We start from the raw sequence: 26604 nt of genomic DNA on the forward strand, positions 1-26604 counted from the left end.
TAAGAAGAAGGGTTTTAGGATTAAAAACCTAGATTTGAATCTATGAGCTTCCACTTTCACTTACTGTGTGATACTGGGCAAGTTATTTCCTTCTGTGACTCAATTTCTTTATCTGCAAAGAGTACAGATTACACTGTAAAGAGTAAACAATCTTACCTATGTAAAGAGCTTAGCATAATGTATGGAATGTGTTATTTAAAAAAATAACGTGGGCTTCCCTGGTGGCACAGTGGTTGAGAGTCCGCCTACCGACGCAGGAGACATGGGTTCGTGCCCCGGTCCGGGAGGATCCCACATGCCGCGGAGCAGCTAGGCCCGTGAGCCATGGCCGCTGAGCCTGCGTGTCCGGAGCCTGTGCTCCGCAACGGGAGAGGCCACGGCAGTGAGAGGCCCGCGTACCGCAAAAAAAAAATAAATAAATAAATAAAATAAAAATAAAATAATAACGTATATAACATGCGCCTGGCTAGGAGTATGGGTACTGAGGATATAACAGTGAAAATGACAGATAAAAATCCCTGTACCTGTGGATTTTTTTGGTGGGTGGGGGAATATAGATGACAAACAAGCAAGATAAATATAATTCTTGATACAAACAAATGCTATAAGAAAATAAATATGATGTGGTAAAGAATGGCTGAGAGGTAAGGCGTGTTGCAGTAAATAGGGTGATTAAGGAAAACCTCTCTGAAGATGTGACTCTGAGTTAAGAAATGAAGGATGAGGAGACAGCCATGAAACAAGCTTAAGCTTAGGAATCATGCTTGAGATAGGGCACAGCGAGAACAAAGGCCTTGAGATAGGAATGAGCTTCAAATGCTCTAAAAGCAGAAAGAAAGTCAATGTTGCTGGAATGTAGTGGGGGGGGGGTTGACATAGAAAATGAGAGTAAGGGATGTAGAAGGTGCTCAGTAAGTGGTTAAAATATAGAAACATGTTAAGGGCTTTACAAATGTCTAGCCCTGCAGTACTATGTAGATTGTGGATGTATTTTCGTTTTCTTTGCTTTCCATTTTTCTTTCCTCCTTTCTGTCTTGGCCTTCCTGCCCAGTGCCTCCCTTAGCTCTGAGAGCGTGGGCTTTCCAGCTTCTCTGATGAGATCTCAGTCAAAGAAGCTATTTACAGCTGCTCCATTCTTGACTGTGAATGAATACACGGAAAGAGTTGAGTGGTGAGGGAGGTAGAGATTGAAAATCTAGAATTTCTTGCAAAAATCAGCTGGGTACTTTTCTTGCTCCCTGGCTTAAACCTGTACGGTGAAACCCTTTCCAAACACAAACAGCAGGAGACTAAAGGCAGAGGCACAGCAGGCAAACTCAGGGGCAAAACACTTTTCTCCCTCACCAGCATGCCTGAGATGACATGCAGCGGGTCCCCTACCTCTCTCAAGCTTGCGGCGGGCAGGTCTTGTCGTTTGGCATTTCCCGCCTCACTCTGTTGTCTTTTATGGTGAGGACTAAGATGTCTGGTTAGGGGCTGCCTCACAAAGTGCCAGTGAGAGGCACAAGATACAGAAGTGAGACTGGAAAAGCCAGAAGGGACACCACAAACATTTGGACATGAATTTGGAGGAAGCAGACTTTGTACCATAGGAAAGGAAGTATAGGCAGAAGTACATCTCTAATGAAGAGCATTATCTATGGAAAATTGGGATTATGAATTTTGGGGATTAAAATCATCACCATGATACACTGATGATGATACGATGATCAGCTTCTCTGATACGACAAATGTGAAACTTAGCTTCTTTATATTTCACTTTTCCTTTCTCTACTCTCTCCATTGTTTTATTAATTATATTTAAAATTTCTCTATTGGTTACCTTGACTTTTATATCCATCAATTTAAAATAGTATCTTCTATTCTTTTCTTTCTTTATGCTCCTACTCTTATTCCAGTATTTTTAGGTAATTCAAGATGGTAACATTTTCAGTCTGTCACTGCAGTAAAAAAAAAAAACCCAAAGCCCACTTCTGTTTTGTCCATTAGTTGCTTCTAAAAATTAAAATCTGAATATCTGAATCTATGCCATTTTTAGAATGTTCCAAATTTCAAGGACCAATGGATTTTCTCTCCCTTTTTTTTAGATCAGTTGCACAAAACCATGTTACCTTTAGTTTGTGCATGTCTGCATGGAGACTTTTCACCTATTTTCCCTCCATGCAGCTGCCAATTGCTTTTCTCTTCACGTTAGAGAAATAAAAAGAAACCCTATGTTTTCTTATTTCTAAGATCATCCAACTTCTTAATCAATCGTTTGTTAAAGAAAATTTACATTTTTGTTGAAGACATGCTTCTTGGAGTCCCATAATTTGTACAAATTGCTTTAGGTCTTCTGCAGAATAACTATCATGGAACTATTTTCAAATTATTGAAATTTTGGATCCAACTGTGTGTTGGGTGCTGGTCCTCTTATTTCAAGAATTCTTCTTTTTTCCCCACCCCCCAAAATGCAATTTCAAGTACTTTTTCAGAAAGAATCTGTGGAAGGTAAAATTTCTAAGTCTCCCCGTGTCTGAAAATGTCTTTGTCTTCATGCATGATTGATTGTTTGTCTGTATATAGAATTAGGACAAACTTAAAATTTGGCAAATGATGCATATTGTATGAAATCAATATTGTAAGGCCTGCTTTTGTAATCAAAGCTGAGAGATTGCAGAGCACTGTACCAGTAAATATTCTTCCCCTTTCTAATATCATGTATTAACTTGTTTTCATGGAGTGGCTCTTCAGAATTGGCAGGTTCCCACATTCTGTTCAATTTAACCAATACTGGCTTGCTTTTTCTAGTGAAGGATCAGTTTTAAAACATTGTGATACTGATACAGAGAACTTGATACAGTATTTGTATCTTTTAATCAGTGTAGCCTTTGCAGTTATGAGCTTCTGCTGCTCAAGAGCTGGGTCAGTACAGTTTGCGTGCCATCTGTCCTCTTGACATTAAGGAGATACGGAATCGGATGTTCCATCGTTGGGGACAGTATCCCTCACTCCTCCCCACCCCTTTACATTTACATCAAGTGTTAGAACAGTGCCCAGGCAGCATAGCCACAAGCTGGGTTTATGTGGGCCTCCAAGTCTAACCAAACTCCAGACTTTGAGAGTCATTTTGGAGGAAGCCTGTGTGCGGTGTTTTAATCTAATAAATTTGATGAGAGCAGAGGGGAAAGAAACTATCATAAAGCAGGTAAACGTAGAAGCTTCTTTTGTATCCCAGGTGTGGCTTCTTCAATGGACCAAGCTGCTGCAATGCAGTATTGATTTGACAGAGCCTCTGCTTCAATGATGTCTGTCTCACAATGGCTCCAGATGATTTCTGTACTGCAAAATAAAGCCAAACTCTGGAAACCAGCTCCCTCTTGTTGGTCTTTTGTGTCCTGACAATTCAGAGCTAGTAAGTATTGTACTGGCCTTGACACAGCTGCTCATTTCCTTCACTAGAGCTGAAAACGGATGCTGGGGAAGAGTGCTGAAGACCCTAGTGGTTGGTGGAGTGCTGCCATCTGGCTTCACTGTGAGTAGACCCCGAATTACTTCTTGGTACAATATAATTATTAGACTCTCTTAGATATCCTTAGTAGTGGTGTAGAACAGGGATTCGTTCCCATCAGGGAGTAAGTGACATCCGGTGGAATGGGTGCGTTAATATATTTATTTATTTAATAAGTTAATTAATTTTATTTTTGGCTGTGTTGGGTCTTCCTTGCTGTTCACGGGCTTTCTCTCGTTGTGGTGAGTGGGGGCTACTCTTCGTTGTGGTGTCTGGGCTTCTTGTTGCGGAGCATGGACCCTAGGCACGTGGTCTTCAGTAGTTGTGGCACGTGGGCTCAGTAGTTGTGGCACACGGGCTTAGTTGCTCTGTGGCATGTGGGATCTTCCCGGACCAGGGATCGAACCCGTGTCCCCTGCATTGGCAGGTGGATTCTTAACCACTGTGCCACGAGGGAAGTCCCAGTATTTTCATTTAATTCAGATTGTAGACAGACAGTTTTTAGTGGTAACTCCTTTCCCCTTGATTGTTACAAGCCTCACTGTATGTGCTGTCATTTACATCGAGGACATTGTATTCTCTTTTATAGTTGAGTCTGTCATTTATGTCGGAGGAATGAGGACATTGTAACTGTATTCTCTTTTAAAGTTGAGTCTGAAGGACATAGACTAAGGTAGGCAATCTGTTAAAGGATTTAGGGTAATAATAACTTCGATTATCCAAGTGATTACTTTAGCTTTCTCAATCTCATACTGTCCATTTTTGGCCAAAGAATTTTTTGTTGTAGGTGGGCTGTCCCGCACATTGTATGCACCTCCCTGGCGTGACAACCCCAGATCACCCCGGTTGAAAACAACTGCTTCCTTTTCATAAGATTATCTAAAATTCCAGCAGGCCTTTCCCCTCTTTTCCTGCAATATTTCACATTGTGAGCCGTTAACGCAGCTGGAGGCACAAGCTGGGTTAGTAGTACGAAGGAAGTACCAGGATGCCTTCATATTCTGCATTCGGCATATTTATGGGAACAACCAACATTTCTGTGCCAGGCCAACGGGGCACAAAGGTGATGAGGGCAGAGTCTCTGCAGAAGCTCAGTCTGGAGGCGCCTGCTCCTCTGTGGCCTGGCTAAGCCTTCAGTTACAGAACGGGCGGCCTCGTGGGTGCTGGAAGGTCCTTCAGGGGAGGAGCACGGCTGGCAGGTGCGCTGTACTTTCCTTTTCCGTAGTAATTTCAGATTAATTCAGTGTACCGAATACAGTTATGGTCCTATTAGATTCTTATCCCTGGGGTAAAGATCAGCTGAGTGGGTCTCTAAGCAAGAGCTAGGGTAAGAATTAAAACTCAGTCATTCTTCCTCCTCCTAAGAACATACCGAGGGGAAAGGAACACTTTCGGTTCTGTAGGGGGAGTTTAAAAGCAGATAAATGGCTTTTGAGGGAAGTTCCTGTGCAGGCTGACATGACCCCCTGGAAGGGCCAACTGGAGAGTTGTGAGGTGTCCTCTTGCTGGAGCCTGCTGCTTGGCACCGCACGAGGGAGCGGAAAGCACCGGGCAGGCCTGCGGGGATGAGGCTTGACAGATGGCGGCCAAAGTGAGGTAAGTGGTAGGATTCTTTTGGAAGCTACTTATTCTGCTAAATGGCCTAAAAAATTTAAAGTGCTGTAAAACATTCTCTTACAAATTTAATATTTGCTATAAAATCATTGCAGAAGCAGTTGAATGATTTTTAGTTGTCTTTATTAAAATGAAACAAATTAGGTACAAAAACCTTTGTTCCAAATAGATACTATGTATCTTACCAATGTTTTTGCTTGGTTTTGAGTTTTAAAGATTGGTGTAGAAATTATTTCTAATATAAATAAATTATTTCTTCCTCAGAGGGTTGATTTTTGTAGTACGCTGTTTACAAAAACTGAGTAAGTGAAAATGACAGTTTATAAATTTGTACCATTTAGGAAAAAAATGTTTATGTAGTGTAGCATGAATAACAGCAGATAAAACCATTGAAGATGTTAGTTTTTACACAGGTGGTAAAACCTTTAAAACAGACTCCAACATGCATTACATGTGCATTTCTGACCTTAACGTGCAAAAACAAAGCTACTGGTTAAAATAGACTTATTTTTGCTACAACTGAACACACTTGTAAAATCCTTATTTTTATCATTAATTTCAATGAATAGCTTTGAAGCTATTCTGCTTAAAATGAGAATAATTTAAAACAATAATATTGAACACTGTAACCCAAAACTAATGGAAAACTACAGTGCTGCTGTGAACAAAGCCAGACAACAAAGTCAGACATTCTGGCAATGTGTAAAACACGAAGAAAAATGTTCCCCCAAGTTGTAGAACACTGAGGTACACAGAACAGTCTTCTCATATAAATCAAAGGTTTTCAAAGAAAAGGGAAAATACTCATTTGTTGTTGGCATCACCGATGTCTAGGTAAGCTGTAGTTAAATCACCCGGACAAATACAAAATTGATAATTCCGTCTTTAAAATAAAATAACCAAGAACTATTCCATAAATAGGATGCTACCTACTGGGGAAAATGTCTATGCATGTAGGCTACATTGTCTTCCGTCCTGGCAGCAGATGGACTGCAGGTGAAAACACTCATAGAATGGAGGTTAGTTATTTCATTAGTGATACTTGAGAAAGTCCCATTTATGCCAAACCAGCAGCGCCCCTAAATAAACAAAACTTTCACAAGAAAATTCCTAAGTCACTTCCTCCATGTGGCCTTCCTCCGATCAACCCCAAAGATCTGTGAGACCTCCTTTATTCTGTATCCCATCATCATCTAAATCCCAAAATTTAATTAAGGATTTTCCAGACTTCTTCTTTAGAATCTTTTCTGAAACAAATGGATTTGTGAGGATCTGGAAGTCATATATAAGCTTTCCTACAGTTATAGACTTTAAATGAAGTTTGGCTTCTATATTATATTGACACCTGTGAATCTGTTGCTTAATATCAATAAAAGCTCCCCAGACTCTCTGAGTGTGATGCTTTTCTTTCCAAAGGCACAGACCTAGGCTTCCTGGTGTCATCCTTCTGTATATAGCTGTGCTCAGGTCAGCGGTGATGGTCAGCAGCCTGCCCGGGGTGAGAGTCTCCCTAAAAGGGACCCCAGAAATTGATCTACCTTTCAAGAGGCTCCATCAGCATCCAGAAACACTGTACCCTATCTCGAAAGGCATCGGTCCTGCTGCTCTGCAAATCAATGTTCTCCAGGCCTCATTTTGGCAGCGTGGGCCCTGGAAGTCTTTCTGTGCTGTACTTCTGTAGCCTTCCTTCTTGTGCACCCGCACTGCAACCTCTGCAACTTCCCCTTACTTGGCGCTGGGATTTCAGGACCTAGGAATTTTCCACGATGTCCTTCTACATGCTTTTCATCGGCAGGCCTGGGCTGGCATGTCACACAAGGCTAGCTCCTTCGGCCAACCCCCTCTGCTTAGTCAGTGGCAGCTCCGCAAATGCTGGAGGGATGACTCAATGCACGGGAGTGTGTCCTAAATACTGCATTTGAAAGTGATAGTTTTCCTGAGCTTCTCATGACAATGACTAACCTCTCTGAATGTTTCTTTATGCCTGTGAATAGCTTATCGAAACGGATTAAGCATCCTTTTATGCATGTTCTTAGTAATACTGGCAATATAGTTGTTTTTGTTTGTTATGGAAATAACCCAAATTGGGAAAGGTAGCTTTAAAACTCCCCCGCTAACCAAAGCATGATCAATTGGGGAAAAAATTTTGAATTCTTTTCTTTTTCTTGTGAGAGGCATGGGAAATAATAGGAAAGGGAAAGTGGGGAGCACCACTCATCAAAAACATATTTTAAGAAATGTGCTGGCTTCTATTTCAGGAAGGTTTACATCAACACTGTTAACAGACAAATGAAGGAAAAGGAAATGTGGATCATTGGTATTGGTACTTTTCAGAAAGGCTGATTGATAATATTTTCTTGTATTTGAGATAATCAAGGACAGAAAGCAATGTCACAGGATGTGAATTACTCCTCATGACGGTGAGGAAGGTGCCTATTTTCTGTCTGTTGTACAGTATGTCTGGGAAGTCCCTCCCACACTGAGTCCTTGGTCTTTCTTCCTCTGACCCTTTCACATGACTTTGACTCCTTATTGGCAGGGCCTTTTCCTAAGATTCTTTTGCTGATAATCCAGTCATGCTGTTCTCACACAAAGGCGAGTACTAGAAATAGGCATGTCAGGCTATGACACAGCCTTCCTCCTCCTTTGAAGGGGTAATGACCTTATTCAAGATGCTTTTATTAGGTCTTCTCCGCAAGTTACCGGAGAAAAGTCATTGCATTTCATTCACACAACCATGCTGCCACTGCCAGTCTGGGTGGTTCTTCCAAGTCTCGGTCAACCCCCGTTTTACATGGCTGAGGCGAGGTAAGAAGTTGGACAATGAATTGTAATAACCTGGCTGATTTCTTACTTTGATTTAAAAAAAAACAAAACTAAGCATTATTATTTTTTTCTGCCTGTAAAAGTAGTCATTCCGACCGTAGAAAATACAGGGAAAACATAAAGAATAAAATTAAAATCCCACAAAATATCATCGTTATTAAATTTTGGTATTTTTCCTTCTATATCTGAGTTAAGTTATCTTGTCCCACTGGATGGGTGGGACCAACAAAAGAATTTTCTTTTTCTGTTATGGCCAAATCTACTGTTTCAACCTGGGAGGATCTGTCAGTTTTCTCATAGTGTGCATCACAGAGTTTAAAACTACTTGGAAATACAGCCCAAGCTGGCTGTGCTTCTTCACCTGGTACCTGGCAGTCAGGACTAGAAGCTGGTGACACTTCTTTAATTAAAGAACTGAAGGAGGGGAAAAAAAAACAGAAACAAAAACAAACAAAAAAAAAACAAACAAAAAAAACAACTGAAGGAGAAGTCTGAACCAACTTGAACTTCCTCTGCAACCTCAAGGGCACAGGTTTCTTTCGAAAGTATGAAAGCCACTGTCTGTAAGTTATCACCTTTTCTCTCACTTTCTCGTGGTTTCATTGACGTGTGATCAGCAGAGTTCACATCAGGCACCTCTTCAGGCTCAATTATTTCTTCCGCTGTCTCCTGAAGCTCTAAGCAGGGTAACGGGGCCTCCTGCTGCTGCTCCATCTCACCAGCGGATGCTTCTTCCCAGGGACTCGTGGGCGGTGATATGGTGAGAGTGAGGTCAAGGTCAGAATCCTCCTCTGATAACTCGAGGCTGACTTCCTCTCTATTCACAGATAGGCTGGTTTGTTTGGTAAATGCAGAATTAAATGTTTCAAAACTCATGTGTTCACTGTTTAGACCACTCTTGTCATTCTTTAGTTCTGAAGAGCCATCCGAAGCATTCCTCACTGATGGGATGCAGTCAAGTGAATCTTTTTCTTCCAAGGGATCAGAAGCTGACGATGAGACTACTTCTTCAAGCTGGGACGACTCTACAGTGTCTTCCGAAGAGATGCTGAAGAGACTCTGGCTCGACAGAAAACATTCTTGAGAGAGCTTCATTTCTTCTCTGGGTGACAAATAACTAGAACTTTTAATTAGTGATAATGCCTCTGTTACAAGGCAATTATCAGACGGCGATGGTGAGCCTGCAACAGCCTGCCCTTTCTGTAATGAACACATTTGTTTAGCAAGTATCTCTCTACTCACTGAGAAGGCACAAAGGTACTTAGCGCCTTGTTGTCCTGACATTGCCAGAGAGGGAACGTCCCTAAGACCCTGTGTCTTTTCAAATGCGGACACAGGATGTCTAAGGCTTGTAGCAGGTGATACTTGTTTAATCAACTCCACATTAAAGGGTGTAGGTTTATCAGCTCTGTTTACAACTTCTGTCTGTATTGGTGCATAGGCATTTTTTTCAAAACTGAATGTAACTCGTTTCAGATTAATCACTCCATACTCCGTATCATCCTCCCCTTCCAAGGATGACTGACATTCTTTGATTATAAGGCTGCTATGCTGGATAAAGCCCTGCAAAGCACCTGTTTTTGTTTGCATTTTTGCATGAAAAACATCAACTTTGCTTTCAAGGGTGCTGTACACAGACTTTTGAAAAATCATTGACGGATTGCTGATCCCATCGTAAGTCCTGGCGAATGTGGACTGTGTGACAGTATCATTATAAGATGTCACCTGTGTGCCATCAAGTGGCTCAAAGGTTTTATCTTCAGCAGGAATAGAAGATCCATTAGTTTGGGTACTTCCAATGCTAGAAAGCACCAGATTAGAGGTCTCTAGTTTATCTGATGACTCTTGTTCGGCTTTCCCCCCAATTATCTGAAATGATAAAAGCAAAAGAAATAAATTAATTTAAAAAATCAAGGGCCAAATAGATCTTTTTTTCAAGCATTTACATATGTGAAGAACAGAACAGACAAAGATCAATTTTAGTTTGCTCTGTTCTTTTGAATCTTCATAGGGTAGAGATCAAGCAAATCCCTCTCTTCTTAGGCTTAAAATACCCCCCAAATAGGAATTTGTTTTATCTAAATACACACACACGAGAACTCCAAAACTTTCTTAGTTGCACAGCCTTGTTTTGTTTTTTTTTTAATGGACTTTTGGGAAGAAAAGCGGCTAGACCACTGGCAATTTAAAGACTTGAAAATGCAGACTGCTAAATAGCATCACTTAATTCAGAAATGCAGCAGTAGAGGAAAAAGTGCTCAATTAATTTAAATTATTTTAGTAAGATTAAAAGATAATCTTTAAAGCAAAGAATAACTTATTTTAAACACCAGCTTTCAATTAGACTATAAATGCACTGTCATCTGGAATGTTCCCATGAGGAAACACTAATTATTATCTCTTGTACTCAGAATACACTGATAAGCAGCTTTCCCAAGGTATCAATCTCTATCCTGTTAAATAAAAGTCCCTTACCCCTTAGCTGTCTTCTTAGCTTATAACTGGACATAATCTCTCTCTCAGTTTAATACCTCCCTATTCAACAAAGCAGCAGAAAACACAGTGCAGCTTGCATTAATAAACTCAACTAAAAGGACTGATTTAAACAGCACCAGAAAGGATTTAGCATAAACAGTAACAGAAATACCTCTGGACAATTTTGATAACCTCATAAAAAGGCTGTTTCTTTTCTTCTTTTTTTTAAAGGCTGAAGAATGGTCTTGTTCAGAATATGGTAAAGTGGATTGACCATACAGTTGACCTACACCTGTAGCTCTGGAACACTACGGCCACAGATTTCCTGCCAGATTTTGAAGCAGTCGTGTTGTAAGTCAGGACCTGTGTTTCAAATCTCTTGTTAAAAACATTTCTGCCTTAGTCAAAGAAAGACACTGACCTGAGCAATTGGCAGGGAGGAGCTGAGACTTGGTTTTAAGAGGACACGACTGGCCAGATACAAAGCATAGAAAACTCTTGATGGCACACTCATTCTGAGAACAGTTCTATGACCCTCCCAATCGTACTGTAGCTGATAATGTTGGGCCATAGTCGTGAATCTCACCATGCCTGTGCTCTTAGTGAAATGAAAACTTTGATAATCCTAGTTTGCCCTAGAATAGGGAGTGGTACAGGATGTGTGTGCACCTTTAAAGTATGGGTACAGTATTCAAGAAGATGACGGAAACATATTTCTAAGTATATGCTATAGAAAGTGTTAGGAATCGTTAATTTTAACATTCTACTTTCTACTTAATACTCTTTCATGTTTGCAAGAAAATCATTCCTAATTGGACATTACTAAAGTAAGTTAATATATATTACCACGACCGAAAATACTTTATAAGAAACTAGTGTGTGTATAAATATATATGTAATAATTAAAATCTGCCTGACTAAACATAAATACTTTCTTATTCTAAGGTAGTGATTTTATGTATCTCTTTGAGAATAAGATGAAATTTATGAACCCCATCCTCAGAAAAAGAACGCATACACACGTAACATATATTTTATGTGTACACATATAAACACACACATATGTGCATATATATACATAAATACATCCACAGAATTAGACACTGAGAAACAGCTAGAGTGTCCAGATCTGAGTCTTGGCCGGACAATTTACTATGTGCCTCCAGGCCATTCTGTACTTCTCCATCCTCAGTCTTCTCACCTATAAGATGGGTGGCACGGTCCTTACCTCACCCGGCCGTGTGAGAATTAACTGAGCTAATGCGAGTGAAGGGCTCAGACCAGTCTCTGGCCCACAGCGTTCCACCAGTCTTCATTCTGATGAAGATGAGCATCTGCAGACACTCACAGACCCTCTGAGGCTCACCCCTGGACCTGCAAATCCCCACGGAAGCCCAGGTACAGAAACTCAATGTTAACACAGGCACTGAAGGTGCCCAAACCCATGTAAAATTATTCTGTAATAAATCTGCTCTGAAAGCTTAAAAAGGCAGGTATTTTGTCAATCCATTTACTTAGAATCTTGATACAACTTTTTAATTTGCTCCAATTAAAATTCGATTATCAGGCTTCCCTGGTGGCGCAGTGGTTAAGAGCCTGCCTGCCGATGCAGGGAATACAGGTTCGTGCCCCAGTACGGGAAGATCCCACATGCCACGGAGCGGCTGGGCCCGTGAGCCGTGGCCGCTGAACCCGCGCATCTGGAGCCTGTGCTCCGCAAAGGAAGAGGCCACAACAGTGAGAGGCCCGCGTACCGCAAAAAAAAAAAAAAAAAAAAAAAAAAATTCGATTATCCGTCCTATCAGTTGAGAACAGTGAAATGAAACAAAGTGTATTTTTCATATTTACAAACAGTTATCTGCAGACTATGAGAGGTCTGGCATTTTATTTACTGTCTCAGGATTTGTTTTCTGTTTTGGTGGTACGCGGGCCTGTCACTGTTGTGGCCTCTCCCGTTGCGGAGCACAGGCTCCGGACGCGCAGCCTCAGCGGCCACGGCTCACGGGCCCAGCCGCTCCGCGGCATGTGGGATCTTCCCAGACCGGGGCACGAACCCGTGTCCCCTGCATCGGCAGGCGGACTCTCAACCACTGCGCCACCAGGGAAGCCCTCAGGATTTGTTTTTAAAAATATTCTTTAATATATTCAATTTTAGTTTCCTTTAAGGTTTATCAAAGATTTTTTATATTTATTATTACTGCATTTGATCCATAAACACTATTATAGGTAAACAGAATAAGTATTATTCACCTCTTTTAAAAGATAATAAGCTCAGAGAACAAGTAATTTGCCCCAAATCATACAACTAAAAAGCTACATAATTATGGTTGGCTCCCAGATCATCTGAGGCCTACGATTTTTTTCCTCCTTTTGTTTCTTCAATCAGGATGGTAGATAAGCTCCACCTGCAGACAATCCAGACTTTGTAAACTAAGTTTCTGGCATTCTAATCCTTTACATAGCTAGAGAATCCACTTTCCTAAAAGAAACCAATGCCTTGTTATGAATGTGATTTTACGTACAAAAAATATTTCTTCAAAAATAACACCAGCATTTACAGTATTCAGCTTTACCTACCTCATTATTACAGGAATAGATGAAATTCTGGCTTTCTGGGGTCTCTGGATGACCTGCTGTTGCAAACATTTCTTTCTGTTCATTCTGCACCCAAAGCTCCAAGCCTCTCACAGGCGGTGGTTTCATGAAAGGAAGCAGGGGGTCAGTGATTGGGAAGGACACTTTGGCAGTAGGACCTCTGGGAGCCTCATTAGTCTCCAACAGAGGGTCTACGGAGCACCTTTCCACACCGGAGGACTCTTCAATTTCACTGAATTCAAACGATTCTAACGTGCTATTTATGCACACGTATTTTGCTGGGTTGCTGTGTTCTACTACTTTTCGGGATGATTGTATGACTTTGTTTTGATTGCTATAAAACAGAGCTACCCACATATGAAGTAAAAGCTTCACTTCTTCCATGGTATCTGGTAAATCAGTATTCCAAGGCCTGAGATTTTAAAGAAAGAAGAAACCAAAATCATTGAAAATGACTATTTTAGTTGATTATCTTATAAGTAAGTGCCTTAATTATTAACCTTAGTTTTTGTGTTCATTTTTATTTTAAAAATTACATGAACATGAAACAATGAGTAAGATAAAAATGAAGTTGATATAACAAATAATTACAGTGAATCTGCTTGGTATTATTCCCAAGTTACTGGATTTTACACACTTCCTTCTCCCTCCCCAGAGTTTAGCACAAGTATCCCTTCTCGCTACATTTATCTCAACAGAAAAGTTCATCCACTTTCATCCAGGGTCACTCCCACTCACCCGTGTAGTGCTCTGACTACAGTCTTCTCCAGGGGGTTGTTGCTATACTTACTTGCCGTCTAAGCTGAACACGTAATCTGCTTCCCATACGAAAGTGACCTTAAAGGAGCCGTCACAGCTGAATACGGTACGAGAGCGGCAGAAGTCCTGCAGGCTGGAGGGCAGCACCCCGCTCCTGCGCCTGAGCGCTGGGGCCTCGGAAAGCTGCTGCAGTGGGGAGGTGACCTGCTGATGCCGAAATGGCATCACTTTCCCCACTGGGGTTCCCGCTTCAGGGCCTTTTGTGCCATTCTTGGCAAACGCAGGGCCTGGGGCCCCTCTCTGCTGTAGATGCTTCTTTGAATGTTCTGCAAGGAGCAGGGCATAGGAACGCTCCACAGCAACGACAGAGCTTTGGCTTGCATCGGAACTTTCTAGGGTTTCCTCGGGCAGTGCTGACTGGGCTTCTGCAGGGGCCTGAATGCCAGCAACCAAGCTTTCTTCCTCCTGGCTGACCGTGGGGTCTGATGTCAGATTACTCTTATCAGAGGAGGGCTTGGATGACGGTCCACCTTTTTGACTTTTAACTCTTCTATGATATTCATGGTCTGATGTACCACGCAAAGAATGTTCTTTAGAAAGCAAAACATCGTTCTGTGGCAATTCAGAGGAGCAGGGCAAGTTTCTGGGCTCAGAGGATGGTGTGGTAGAGGTAGCAGCGCTTAATGCAAGATCAGCCAACATATTTAGGGCCTGGGAGTCACAGTTGACAATGGAGTTTTCAGGTGGGTCTTCTGGAGCCACTGTGATATTTTCTGGTTGAGCTGTACTTATGCTAATAACATCTTCTTGACCATCTGAAATTTCTGATTGAAGCTGTGAAGAAGTTTTTCCTTTGGCTTCAGCATAAAAGAAAAAAAGACACATAACACTTGATTTCCATAGAATTAATTCTTTGTCATATTCCTATGGTTCAGTGAAAATCAACAGTTAAGTCAACATATTCAAGAAAAACCTCTTGATATGTTGCATAAATTGTATGTTAACTTTTTATTACCAGAGTGAGGTCTTGTCCAACTTCCTGATGTATTATAATGTATTTACCAAGGAACAAGTCTTAAGGAATGTGCATATTAATTTAAAAAGAAATCACCCTTCAAAACTGCATGTACTCAGGCTTCCCTGGTGGCGCAGTGGTTAAGAGTCTGCCTGCCGATGCAGGGCATACGGGTTCGTGCCCCGGTCCAGGAAGATCCCACATGCCACGGAGCGGCTGGGCCCGTGAGCCGTGGCCACTGAGCCTGCGCGTCCGGAGCCTGTGCTCCGCAACGGAAGAGGCCACAACAGTGAGAGGCCCGCGTACCGCAAAAAAACAAAAACAAACAAACAAAAAAAACCTGCATGTACTGACCTACACACAAGGCATACTGCTCAGCTAAAGAAATATACAAAGAGAAAAAAACAAAAACAAGAAAACAAGACTCCTGCCCTCAGAGAGCTTACAATCTAGTGAGAATCTAAGAATTTCTAAGTTTAAAGTGTATATTATAGAAGGTTAATGTACTTTCTTAGAAATCATTTCCCTTGGCAAGTTATTAGAGGAACCACCTAAGTTCAAAATAGAGATGATTTTTAACCGTACTGATGTTTAATTATAATACGTTACGATACAAATAAAAAATGAGAAAAGTAAGAATATTCAGAATCGCCAATTAATTTCAAGTTTTAAAACTTCAGTTTCTGCATTAAAAACATTTCCTCTCTATTCTATCTGCAAAAAAGCAAATCTCCTCATCTACTGATAATTCTCCTTACAGCAGGTACTCAAATCTACCCACTGGCATTCGGTCAGAAAACTAACATTCTCAGGTGGTTTACTTGCCTTCTCAGGACTTTGATTCAGCCTTTTAAAATGTGATTATCATGAAGGACAAAGTTCTCAACAATACTGGGCAGTGAGTCCCTGTAGCAGGTGGCTGGATGGACAGAAAAGCCAACTGTGCTCCTCTTTATAATTAGCAGTAGCAGGTCTGAAATAAATTACTAACCTGTCTGCAAAGCCCAATGACAGTACATTTACAGAGAAAACTCTGGCCTATGAGGTCATCAAACAGAATGACAAGAGTGTGTGTATGGTGAGGAGGGTAAAATTAATCAACCACTGCCCAGTTTTTATTTAAAATATCAAAGCCCAACGGGGTGAGGTACGAGAAAGTGGCCCAAAGAGGGCTGTCTCGTGAACCCTCCGGGTGTACTGGAAACACATTCATTTTAGGATCTGATGTGTTTACTGACACTAAGTTCATTCTATCCTTAAATACTATGGTTCTTACACTGAGTATCACTATGAGGAAGGTCGAATCTAGAGAACACTGTATTGAGTCAAGAAAAAGGGTTCATTTTCATATGTGTCATTTCAGGTAAATCATTTAATAACTGACTTGCTAGAGGTTTTCAATTAATTAAAAATACAATACTGATCATCTATCTCTTTTAAGAAATACAGATAAAATGATGCCAAATAAATTATAAAAAATTAAAGAGTTCAGTAAATAAAAACTATATTGAAAACTTTAAAAAGGACAGAAAACCATTAGTTTCAGTAACAAAATGATTGAGCCTTCTTAAACTCTGATATTTCAAGTAAAAGAAATGAAGTGGATTAGCATGGGTGATTAAGAAATAAAAGAAAAAATTAACACATTATTTAAAAGGTGGTAATCTTAAAATTTTAACTTGGAATGTGGCTGCACGATATATACAGACACTTGCAATACAAATCGCCCTATTTCTGAATACCCATTCTGGAAACTTTTCATTTTCTGGGCTCACTTTTCTGCCAATGCCCAGTTGCACACCTCCTCCCACTAATCGATTAGCCTACAAGTATATAGAAGCCAATTCAGCACAAGGAATTCTAATGACAAGGCTGGGAATACAATGCATTATGTATGTATCTATACTCATCCTGTTTACAAACTAATTGGAAAGACAGGACCAAGACACACCAGATGATTGGAAAATAGTATGAATTAACTCTTTAACGTTCTCAAAAACCCAAAAAAGAAATGGAAAAAAAAGGAGACATGAGTGCAGATCAGAGCATCAGGAAATGACTCCGGGTGGACTTAGCTGAGCAGAGGGGACTGCACAGGAGTGACAACAGGCGTGGTTCGTGTGGGTGGCACCATGTGCCTGGCAGGGAAGGCACGCATTGGGAAACGGCAGGAGAGAAATGTGCACCCGTGGGTAAGACCACCTCGTAACTGCCTGGGGAGAAAAGCAGAGAGGCTGTGTTGGGTATGACTCTCTACAGGCTGTACGGTGATATGACTGAGGAGCTTTCAGAAAAATCTTCAGCCATAAACAACATTAACGAAACTGAGGAAAGGGACTTCCCTGTGGTCCAGTGGTCAAGACTCTGCGCTTCCAATGCAGGCAGTGTGGGTTCGATCCCTGGTCAGGGAACCGAGATCCCACATGCTGCAAGGTGTGGCTGAAAAAATTTTTTAAAACAATGAGGAAAGAAAAAACCAAGCTCATCCATAATACCATCACCCCAACAAAACAAGAGTTTCTTTCCCTGAATTCCACTAAATTTGAGGCTTTTAAAAAACCTAAAGGTAGATGAGAGAAAGTAGAATCATGAGATTAGACAGAAAACTGATGGAAATACAGAGATATGAGGAAATGAAGGTTTTTCTAAACAAAAAACACCACCACACATACAACACAGTAGGACTCAATACCGAAGATACTGTAAAATGTATAGATTTTGCAGCTTGGTGGAGCTGCACTCTACTCAGAGAGACGGGTGTGAAGAGGGACATGGAGCTGGGAGAAAAGTGAGGTCCGCGGTGATGAGGGAACGTGCCAGCAACGAGGAGGTTCCAGCAGGTGGAACACGGAACCAGCAGTCAGCTGCTGGCTCACAGAAGGAGACTTGGTTATTCACTTCCGCACAAGTAGAAGTAGAAAAGTAAAACTGCTTTTAAAATTAATTTAATGCCTTTTGAAACCAAATACAGGGGCTTCCCTGGTGGCGCAGTGGTTGAGAGTCCGCCTGCCGATGCAGGGGACACGGGTTCGTGCCCCGGTCCGGGAAGATCCCACATGCCGCGGAGCGGCTGGGCCCGTGAGCCACGGCTGCTGAGCCTGCGCGTCTGGAGCCTGTGCTCCGCAACGGGAGAGGCCACAGCAGTGAGAGGCCCACGTACCGAAAAAAAACAAGAAAAAATACAAGTGAAATACAGGATTCGAGATTACTGACTGCTTTGAACCATGTCTTTACAGTTCCCTCTGGACAAACCTATAATATCTTCTATAACTGATTATGGTCCAGAAAAATACTGCCAGATGCTACTTGCTTGTGAATTTAGTCATTAAAAAAGGCCATTTATATTTTAACTCTGCTAAACAGTTCATGTTCAGGCTTTCTGCAGAATGAAAAGTAGGGTCTATTTAGTGAAGGTATGAATCTTGGCACTTTCTTATTTATTCACAATGGGAAACCAAGTTACTTGTCCTGTCAGTGTCTGAACTAAAGAAGACCACAAGAACGTGACAGATTTCAACTGATCTTATACTGTTTCAATATACTACTTTATAATCTCGATTAGTCTGTATTACGGTGCTGAAATTTACAGGAAGAGGACTTCTTACCAGGTTGTGGCTGCTTTCTGATTCTGGGATTCTGATTGCCTTTTACTATATTTTCCCTCTGTTTTTGTGGAGAATTCTTCACAGGTGGCTCAGCCCTTGGAACAGTTTTGACTGGAGATGTCTCTCGTTTCCTTGCCCTTTTAGCATTCGTTGACCCTGGAACAGCTTTAGAAATAGGAGCTTCTTGGTTTTTCCAATCCAATTTGGTTGTCTGTACAAACTGTGCAGTCAGCACTTCAGCACCTTATGCAGAAAAGACACCGTTTTCTAAGGGGTAGGGGGCGCACATATTTATCAGCATAGCTTTCCTTTGATTTGTTTTGGGGGGGAAACTTTAATAATGGGGAATAAAATATAAAATTGGGGGTATTTCATTAAAAGATTTTTGAACTTGCTAAGTGTTGGTCTATATCCCTAATTAGGATTAGGAGAAAAATATCAGAGTAATAACTTTATAGAAACAAGGCATGACTTAATTTTTAAAAAAGATTCCATAATCTTTGCTGACTGATGTGGCAGGTAAGGCTGAACATGCTAGTTCACAGCACAGGGTGACGGATAATTCAATTTACACAAAAGCGACACAGCTCCCATAAAGCCATATGGTTAAAACCATGATCACACTGTAGAGAAGAGACTGTAGGTTCACAAAGAGCCATCTTACATATTTTCCTTCACTACACCTAAATATCAAAGCTTTAACACTGCCTGAAAAATCATCTCTTAAGAGAAGACAGAGGAAGGTACATTGAAGAAAGTCCTCTTCTGATTTAACTTCCTATAAATCTATTATAATTGCTCATTTCTCTTACAAAATGCTCAGCTTTACTTCTCGCAGGGAAGGAAGGAAAGAACTAAAGGTGGGGGCACATGAGGAGAAAAAACTATTAACAACCTGCTTGTATCACACGCAGAAAGTGTTTCAATCCTTTAAGAGTTAAAAAAAAATGTTAATAAATGTTCCCTGTGAAAACGTTTTCCCCATTGACTATATAAAATAATCACACGTGTGAATGTTTGCAAATATTTTAAAATCACGTTATATGGAAAATACTATTTCTAATTGATTGAGAACAGAAAACATATTAAACAGTTTCAGAATGTGATGGTTATTAGTGAAATGTAGAAAAGAGACCAGTTTCATTTTATTCTTTTGAAGGTTAGAAAAATAAACGGTTTTTTAAAAAAGCTTTTAGATTCTCTTAATGTTGTACATTTCCCTGGGTCTAATTATTTTCTTCCCTACTAAACTATCAAAGGCAATAAAGCAGCAGTTTTGTTTTTAGAGTAAGACTTCTGATTTTATACTGGTTACAATTTCTAAAATTTTTAGCATAAAAAAAGGCAAAATATAAGTCAAGCAGGAAAACTGTTAAGACTAAATTAAGAAGAGAAAGAAAATAAGATGAGATGATCAAGACTAGGGGAAGCGTAACATCTGCACGGGCGGGAGGGGAACATCTCTCACAACCTAGGTCCTGCGAGGAAAAGGAGAAACACGAAACAGGTGACCCTGCACGGACTGCCCTGCTTATTTGCATCACTCAATGACATGTTTCTCAAGCTGCATGCAATAACCCATGGGTGTATTATAAAATAAACTTAATGGGCTGCAACCAGAATTCTTTGTTAAATGAAACAGAAGATATCAGATTGTATTACACATAGTTAGGGTAAATGCTTCCTGAAATTTCTGTTTCAGTAATGTATGAATTTGTGTGTACTGGACTACAATATACAATGTATTTCTTTTCTATTTTTTTTTGAGCTTTTGTGGTATTATATTTAGTCATCTTGGCTGGTTTAATCACATCGTTGTTGTTGTTCATTTTTTGGCCACACTCTGTGGCATGTTGTGTCTTAGTTCCCTGACCAGGGATCAAACCCGTGCCCTGTGCACTGGAAGTGTGGAGTTGTAACCACTGTACTGCCAGGGACATCCCTAAAACATATTTCTTATAGTGGATGAAATTAGCACACTTGAGAAACAGTGACAACATATATGTTGAATTATAGGTAATTTATTTAATACCTTTAAAATGGTTCATATAGAGAGAAACCCAATATGGTTGGCCTGGAATTTGTGAGGAAATGTAGAGTGTGAGTTGCTGCTTCATACTGCCGTTCTCTCTACCACCCTCCTAAACACACACACACACACACACACAATTTCTCAAACTATAATTGGCCAGAAATAACTACTTGTTAAACCACAGGGTAAAATCTTAATTATCTAGGATCCTGGGGATCCACACACCTCCAGTGTTTCTTCTTTAGGCATCAGAATTTTAAAATTCAAAATACTATAGATAGGGTTGGCAAATTTTTTCTGTGAAGGGCCAGACCTCAGTCACAGCCGCCCACCTGTGCCAGCACAGTGAAGTACAGAGACAACAGGTAATGCCTGAGGGACCCTTTGGCCCAAGTCTGCTCACCTCTTCGCTAAGGGGTCATAGAGCATAAGTTCCCTAGTTTTAAACAAAATACACCACACATAATCTGAGATGACTCTAAGCCAAAATTGTGTTATTTGTCGTGCTCTGTTCACTGAAGTGCATTTGACTAACATTAAATGGCTCTGGACGCTGATTCTCCCTCAGTTTTCAGGGGGCAACAAAACCACTTGAGGAACTGTTTCAATATATATGTCTCGAGGCCACTGGACCTTGTTTCAGTAGGTCTGTAGTAGGATCCAGACGACCACTTTTAAAACACACAAAGGATTAGAAATTCTGCCCCAGGATGCTCTAGTTCTGGGAGAGTCCAGGCACTTTCCCCCCTCTTTAAACATGTTCAGGCTATCACTTATCAGTTTTTGCCATCTGTTCTTAGTGTGCCTGATTTTAGCAGATCCTCTTCTTCCACTCGAATTTGTCCGAGGACAGTTCAGAAACTGAATGACCTTATTTCTTAGACAGGTAAGTAAATAACTGAGTGATGATTTGAGCAGTTTTACAAGTGAAATACAAGCTTTTGGTGGGTGGGCTTTTGTCCTATTTCTTGATTTTCATGTTATCTAGATTAGCGCTTCTCCAACTTTAGCATGCACACAGATCACCTGGAGAGAGCTAACGGACACTGTCAAGCTACAGTCCAGGATGGTCACACAGGAACAGGGTTAACACACAACAGTTATTACTAATTGCTCATCTGAAAATCCATACAGACCATGCTTACCGTTTTCTCTTTTCTGACGGAACTTGAGAGTTGTGCGAGAGTCTGGACGCTTCTTTGCTCCACCACGAGTTCTTCTGGGAAAGGGACGGCACAACTTCACCCTTTTACTCTGTACCACGGGCAGCGTGCCTGCTTTTCTCTTACGCTGAACTCTCAGATTTGATGCGGGACTTAATGGGACCAGAGTTCCCTGCCTTGTTTTAAACATCTCTTCAGAATTCTTTTGTGTTTCTGTTTCTTTTCTTACTTCTGCCGCTGAGTTGTGAAATTCAGCACCTGGAGTCATAACTAAAGAAAATCCAGCATCACAAATTCCATCTGAAATACCTTATTTCTTGGACAGGTAAGTAAATAACTGAGTGATGATCTGAGCAGTTTTACAAGTGAAATACAAGCTTTTGGTGGGTGGGCTTTTGTCCTATTTCTTGATTTTCATGTTATCTAGATTAGCGCTTCTCCAACTTTAGCATGCACACAGATCGCCTGGAGAGAGCTAACGGACACTGTCAAGCTACAGTCCAGGATGGTCACACAGGAACAGGGTTAACACACAACAGTTATTACTAATTGCTCATCTGAAAATCCATACAGACCATGCTTACCGTTTTCTCTTTTCTGACGGAACTTGAGAGTTGTGCGAGAGTCTGGACGCTTCTTTGCTCCACCACGAGTTCTTCTGGGAAAGGGACGGCACAACTTCACCCTTTTACTCTGTACCACGGGCAGCGTGCCTGCTTTTCTCTTACGCTGAACTCTCAGATTTGATGCGGGACTTAATGGGACCAGAGCTCCCTGCCTTGTTTTAAACATCTCTTCAGAATTCTTTTGTGTTTCTGTTTCTTTTCTTACTTCTGCCGCTGAGTTGTGAAATTCAGCACCTGGAGTCATAACTAAAGAAAATGCAGCATCACAAATTCCATCTGAAATACCTTATTTCTTGGACAGGTAAGTAAATAACTGAGTGATGATCTGAGCAGTTTTACAAGTGAAATACAAGCTTTTGGTGGGTGGGCTTTTGTCCTATTTCTTGATTTTCATGTTATCTAGATTAGCGCTTCTCCAACTTTAGCATGCACACAGATCACCTGGAGAGAGCTAACGGACACTGTCAAGCTACAGTCCAGGATGGTCACACAGGAACAGGGTTGACACACAACAGTTATTACTACTTGCTCATCTGAAAATCCATACAGACCATGCTTACCGTTTTCTCTTTTCTGACGGAACTTGAGAGTTGTGCGAGAGTCTGGACGCTTCTTTGCTCCACCACGAGTTCTTCTGGGAAAGGGACGGCACAACTTCACCCTTTTACTCTGTACCACGGGCAGCGTGCCTGCTTTTCTCTTACGCTGAACTCTCAGATTTGATGCCGGACTTAATGGGACCAGAGCTCCCTGCCTTGCTTTAAACATCTCTTCAGAATTCTTTTGTGTTTCTGTTTCTTTTCTTACTTCTGCCGCTGAGTCGTGAAATTCAGCACCTGGAGTCATAACTAAAGAAAATCCAGCATCAATAAATTCCATCTGAAATACCGTACTTCTTAGACAGGTAAGTAAATAACTGAGTGATGATTTGAGCAGTTTTACAAGTGAAATACAAGCTTTTGGTGGGTGGGCTTTTGTCCTATTTCTTGATTTTCATGTTATCTAGATTAGCGCTTCTCCAACTTTAGCATGCACACAGATCACCTGGAGAGAGCTAACGGACACTGTCAAGCTACGGTCCAGGATGGTCACACAGGAACAGGGTTAACACACAACAGTTATTACTAATTGCTCATCTGAAAATCCATACAGACCATGCTTACCGTTTTCTCTTTTCTGACGGAACTTGAGAGTTGTGCGAGAGTCTGGACGCTTCTTTGCTCCACCACGAGTTCTTCTGGGAAAGGGATGGCACAACTTCACCCTTTTACTCTGTACCACGGGCAGCGTGCCTGCTTTTCTCTTACGCTGAACTCTCAGATTTGATGCGGGACTTAATGGGACCAGAGCTCCCTGCCTTGCTTTAAACATCTCTTCAGAACTCTTTTGTGTTTCTGTTTCTTTTCTTACTTCTGCCGCTGAGTCGTGAAATTCAGCATTTGGAGTCATAACTAAAGAAAATCCAGCGTCACAAATTCCATCTGAAATACATGGAGACTGAGGACAGCCTGCCAATAAGTCTAGTGCAGTAGATACTTCCAAAATGTACCCATTAGGATTTGAAGAATAAGATCTCAACTGAGTTAAAGACTGTAAAGGGCACTTTTCAGCTGGAGGAGTCAAGTCAAAACCACTGGACACTTTGCCAAAGAATGCAGTCTCTTTAATTCCATCCTGAGAAGCAGCAGTCAATGAAGGACTTTTGTCCACCTTGTACAGTTCTTGGAGATTATGCTTTACTAATGTGTTTGGACAGATTCCTTTTTCAGAAAATGATTTCTTTGCTTCCAGCAGGGCACAATTAAGGGCAGGTAAAATAGGTACCACCTTCAATGAGATGTCATCTTCAACTTTCAAGTCTTTCAGCCCTAAAATATATACACATGTATTAAAAACCCAAAGTTCTTGTTTTTTCAAAAACATGCAGGAAAAAACGCTTTAGATTACAAAATTACAGGATGGTTAAATATGATACAGTGTTTCAAATGGTAATCTAAATAGCAATTAATAGAAGACTTATGGATGCACTTAATGAACATATATTATCTCCATATATATGAAAACACGCACACACAGAACCAAAAAAGAGTCACTCAGATGGGATCACCAGGTGAGAATGAAGAAGGCAGGCCCGCCTGCAGCTCCATCTCATCTGACCAGGAGCCCAGCGTGGGCTCAATGCACCGGCATTTAGAGTTGGCAGAATTACTTTTCTATTCTCATCTTCTGCTTTTAAAATGTATCTAATCTGTACCTTATATGACCTACTTCAAATTCTCTTAAGAAGGTAGTCACAGGTGCAAACTTTCAGTTATAGGATAAATAAGTACTAGAGATGTAATGTACAACATAATAAAAAATAATTAACACTGCTGACGTTACATATGAAAGTTAAGAAAGTAAATACTGGGACTTCCCTGGTGGCGCAGTGGTTGAGAATCCACCTGCCTTTGCAGGGTACACGGGTTCGAGCTCTGGTCTGGGAAGATCCCACATGCCATGGAGCAACAAAGCCCGTGCACCACAACTACTGAGCCTGCGCTCTAGAGACTGCGAGCCACAACTACTGAGCTTGCATGCCACAACTACCGAAGCCCGCGTGCCTAGAGCCAGTGCTCTGCAACAATAGAAGCTACCACAATGAGAAGCACGTGCACTGCAATGAAGAGTAGCCCCCGCTAGCCGCAACTAGAGAAAGCCTGCAGCAACGAGGACCCAACGCAGCCAAAGAAGGAAAAAGAAGGGAGATACTAATAGTTCTCATCACAAGGGAAAAAATGTTTTTTCTATTTTCTTTAATTTTGTATCTATATGATATGATGGATGTTCACTAGAATTACTGTGGTAGTTGTTTCATAATGTATGTAAGTCAAATCTTTATGCTGGTAAACCCTAAACTTATATAGTGCTGTATGTCAATTATATAATATCTCAATAAAACTGGAAGAAACTAGAGTTACAACACAAACCAGTTGAACTAAAAGAAAGTAAACCCTAAGTAACCCCCAACTCTCATGGTAACTACTGGTATATATTTCATCACCTTCTCTAGCAAATGCAATTTTTTAATATTATGTAACTAGACTGACTAGTCTGTATTTTACTTCCTCTCCCTGGTTCACTCTCTGACTGAAATGCTAATTTTTCAGCAACTCAATAACCTAAAGGAAAAGAGTACAGGAAAAAAGAGAAAAGGTCAGGTCACTGAGAAATAGGTAATAAAATCCTAGAAAATGTAATTTATCAGTAATAAAAAACCCACAGATAATAAAGACCTTTGGTGCCTACTAAACTGAAGTATACCATTCTTTTTAACGAAAAAGTAACTGCAAAATTAAGAAACACCTAGCTGAATACGTTTATACTTGAGCAGGTATCAGGAAAAGAATGGCAAATAAAAATAAATGGGAAAATGTGGCTAGCCATTAAAATAAAAATTCCTTTCTCTGCAGTTCATTTAGATAGTAAAAGGAAAAATAAAACATGACAAAGTTCTTATGTACTGCTAACAGTTCACGATAAAGCAGCAGTTTTCTAGACAACTTCATTATTTCAAGAATTTGGAAAGGCAGAAGTCAGAACGATTTGTAACAGGCTATTATGAAATCTAAGAAAAAGAACTTTTTAAGTCTGCTAAGCGAAGAGTCACTCAATTTAAAACAAATAACCACAGCACTGAACATTTCTGAGTGACCAGAAATAGAAAAGTGTCTTAACGAACTAGAGGAGGCTGTGAGCATTGAACACAACAATCCAATGTTTACTCAAAAAGAAATCCTGTGCTGTTCAGCCCCAAATGGTACAGGAACTAATGTTTCTTATTCAGGTGGTAGTGTACACCTAAAAATAAGAATAAAGGCAGAGCTCCTGCATACGGAGGGAGGCAGTGTGGGAACAGAGCTGGAAGCCAGCTCAGACTCAGCTGTTTGACCTTGGGCAAGTTTAAGTTTCAGTTTCCTCATCTTTGAAATGGTCACAATAAAAATACCTATTAAGGGCTGTGAAATCAATTGTGCCTAGCAGAATATCAATGTAGTAAATGCTTGAAAAATGCAAGCAGCTATCGCCATTATGTTATTATAACTGGTAATATTTTGCTTATTCCAAACAGGTAATGCCAGTAGTTCTCTGCTTTGAGTAGCTGAATACAATTTAAAAACATCAATTAAAAAATTTTTTTGGATTGGTTGTAGCTTTATAAATACTATATACAAATCATGTTTAAACATACACAGTGTGATTATAAAACAATGAGGAAAATTTCCTCATGTGACAAAAAGAAATGACTCATTTACTTTAATTTATTTATTTGCTCAGCAAGCATTTATTATTTTTTAGGTGCCTGACATTGCTAAGCAGTAGGGATGCAGTAGAATACAAGAAAGGCAGGCATTAAATAATTAT

General features: G+C 40.6%; 1 protein-coding gene across 1 annotated transcript; it reads right to left on the bottom strand.

Moving 5' to 3' along the window:
* Nucleotides 1-5210: 5210 nt before the first annotated feature.
* On the bottom strand, nucleotides 5211-24138 carry LOC149749478 (protein TASOR 2-like). Its single transcript, XM_089908621.1, is given in 6 exon segments — nucleotides 5211-9799; nucleotides 12983-13412; nucleotides 13739-13791; nucleotides 13793-14616; nucleotides 18380-18622; nucleotides 23364-24138. Coding segments are annotated over 6 exon segments (3777 nt in total). The 5' UTR covers nucleotides 24124-24138; the 3' UTR covers nucleotides 5211-8332.
* Between the last annotated feature and the right edge of the window lie 2466 nt (nucleotides 24139-26604).

This window comes from Delphinapterus leucas, chromosome 3, assembly GCF_059928025.1.
Source record: "Delphinapterus leucas isolate spDelLeu-1000000601 "Yukka" chromosome 3, BTC_Dleu_Yukka2, whole genome shotgun sequence".
In the NCBI taxonomy this organism is placed as follows: domain Eukaryota; kingdom Metazoa; phylum Chordata; class Mammalia; order Artiodactyla; family Monodontidae; genus Delphinapterus; species Delphinapterus leucas.